The following is a 2,311-nucleotide window of genomic DNA, read 5'->3' on the forward strand; positions in this document are numbered from 1 at the left end:
AATCTTAAAGTCGACGCCAGACCAAATTAAAAATGGAGTTTTCATGCAGTCAGCATGTTAAGCAACACTATGTGAGTCATGACCTGGCAGTAAGTATGATAGTAACAAGTGCACTGAGTTGAGATATCGTTTCTATTGTTTTTTCGCTTCCATATTGAGGCTAAATGTAACTTCTGGACCGCCATCATCACAATGTCACACCTCACCTGTAAACCTCACCACAACCTTGTCTGTTCAGATCCTCTTCTTTGATCATTCATTTACTTATGTGGCTGAAATACTGATGGATAAGGTTATGTTGCTTTGCTACGTCGCCATCAGGGGCTCTAAATATTTGTGATGATGTGAGAATGAGGTGTTTTCCTAACAGACTGTTTGAAACCATTCCTTACAAGCACACATTTCCAGATGGAGCTCGTAGGACAAAAAAAGGAGGAGACTTTGATGACTGGCCACAAAAAAACCAACTGTGATCTGCAAAAGAGTGACAACAGAGGCCAATGGGCCAACAAAACTGAGTTCATTTTGGCGATAGTTGGAGAAATCATTGGACTGGGCAATGTTTGGAGATTTCCCTATTTGTGCTTCAGAAATGGGGGAGGTAAGAGGTGAATTCTAACTTGGACAGGTTGCAGAGAGTCACTGTGCCTCTGTTAAGGTGTCATATCATGGTTTCATGTGTTCAGGAGCATTCTTATTGCCGTATGCTCTGGTCCTGTTCACCTGTGGAATCCCTGTCTTTTTCCTGGAGGTGTCTCTGGGTCAGATGACTGGTCAGGGTGGAATCACCTGCTGGAAAAAAATATGTCCTCTGTTTGAAGGTCCGTCCCATTCACTTTAAATATTTAGCGTGGTTTACAATGTTTTACAGCAGAACATTTTTCTGTCACCTCAGGTTTAGGTTACGGCAGCCAAGTGCTTGCTCTCTTTACCATTATGTATTACATTGTTATCCTCGCTTGGGCCTTCCTTTACCTCTTCAATTCATTCCAAACTACACTCCCGTGGGCAAGCTGTAACAACACCTGGAACACAGGTAACAATGCACAACGTCCTGTGAGAACTTTATAGAGATATCGTATTTGCTGGACTCCAATATTACATTAAAAAAAAAAAATTCTAGTAAGTGGAGTAGAAACCCTTCCACATGTCTACCTTCAGGAAAGAACCTTGGAAGGCAACAGGACTGCAGTGACATTCACTATTTTGGCTTTTTTTTGTGTCTACTTGACCTCATGTGCCCACTGTGGACAGTGTTTCCACTGCAAAGCAGTTTTCCATTTACTTGTTTAAGTATTTAAATACTCCCCCACCCACCATCATCACAGACACCCATTCAACTTCGAACTTCATGTTAGACTCACTTTCAAAACATGTCTATCCATCACTTAATAAGTAAAGTCTTTCTAATGCCTGAGGTGAGTGACATTTTCCTTTAAATTTCAACAATTGTGAATCCAACTTAAAATACTCCAAACTGAACATATAATGCCTGGTCCAATCAGTCATTTTCCAAAAAAAGAGGTGGGAGCTATGTCTGTGGCTTAGCTTGGACTAAAACATGAAGCTGTAGGCTTGCAAACAATACTACTACTACTACTACTACTACTACTACTACTACTACTGATAATAATAATGATAGTGTCTTTGTAAACTTTTAAGGTAAAAGACTAACCTGACATTTTCCATCACTGTGCAGAAAACTGTGTTGGCTCTCAGGTGAATCTTTCTTCATATGGCCACTTGTCCCAGAATGCAACGTCTTCAGTTGAAGAATTCTGGCAGTATGTGCTTGCAACTTACCCTGCCTGATGCTAAAATGCACACTATGTTCAGTCCCATGAACCCTCTTATGGAAATGTTGGTCAACACGAGGTGTGCTGTGTTCAGGAGAAGAATCTTGGGCTTGTCGAGAGGGATCGATGAGCTTGGTGGTATCTGCTGGGACCTGGCTGGGTGCCTTCTCCTGAGCTGGCTCATTTGTTACTTCTGCATCTGGAAAGGAGTCAAGACTTCAGGAAAGGTTAAAATCACAAGACTGAGCTGTCCTCAAGACTGTCTGTGTAAAATTGATTTGTTTGTTACTCCTTTTTTGTTGTTAATGCATAATCCTCTGTTCTTCCAGGTTGTGTACTTCACAGCTACCTTTCCGTATGTTATGATGTTTGCCTTGCTTATCCGTGGTGTCACACTACCAGGAGCTGTAACTGGTATCCAGTTTTACCTCTTACCTAACGCAACACGCCTGGCTGATCCGCAGGTATGGTTCAAGCATGTCCTGGTGACTGGAGATCCACGCTTACATACAGTA

At 41.8% G+C, this 2,311-nt stretch overlaps 1 protein-coding gene across 1 annotated transcript in view; it reads left to right on the forward strand.

Annotated features, from left to right (window-relative positions):
- The first annotated feature begins 444 nt into the window (after positions 1–444).
- LOC142884289 (sodium- and chloride-dependent GABA transporter 2-like) overlaps positions 445–2,311 on the forward strand; it is a 6,839-nt gene continuing 4,972 nt past the window's right edge. Inside the window, exons 1-6 of the mRNA XM_076019801.1 lie at positions 445–601; positions 687–821; positions 896–1,036; positions 1,700–1,784; positions 1,891–2,023; positions 2,126–2,260. Of these exons, the coding sequence (XP_075875916.1) occupies positions 445–601; positions 687–821; positions 896–1,036; positions 1,700–1,784; positions 1,891–2,023; positions 2,126–2,260 (786 nt within the window). The remainder of the gene's footprint in view (positions 602–686; positions 822–895; positions 1,037–1,699; positions 1,785–1,890; positions 2,024–2,125; positions 2,261–2,311) is intronic.

The sequence above is a fragment of the Nelusetta ayraudi genome, unplaced genomic scaffold (genome assembly GCF_046127955.1).
Source record: "Nelusetta ayraudi isolate G7.1 ecotype Tasmania unplaced genomic scaffold, CSIRO-AGI_Nayr_v1 ptg000011l, whole genome shotgun sequence".
Taxonomy (NCBI): Eukaryota; Metazoa; Chordata; class Actinopteri; order Tetraodontiformes; family Monacanthidae; genus Nelusetta; species Nelusetta ayraudi.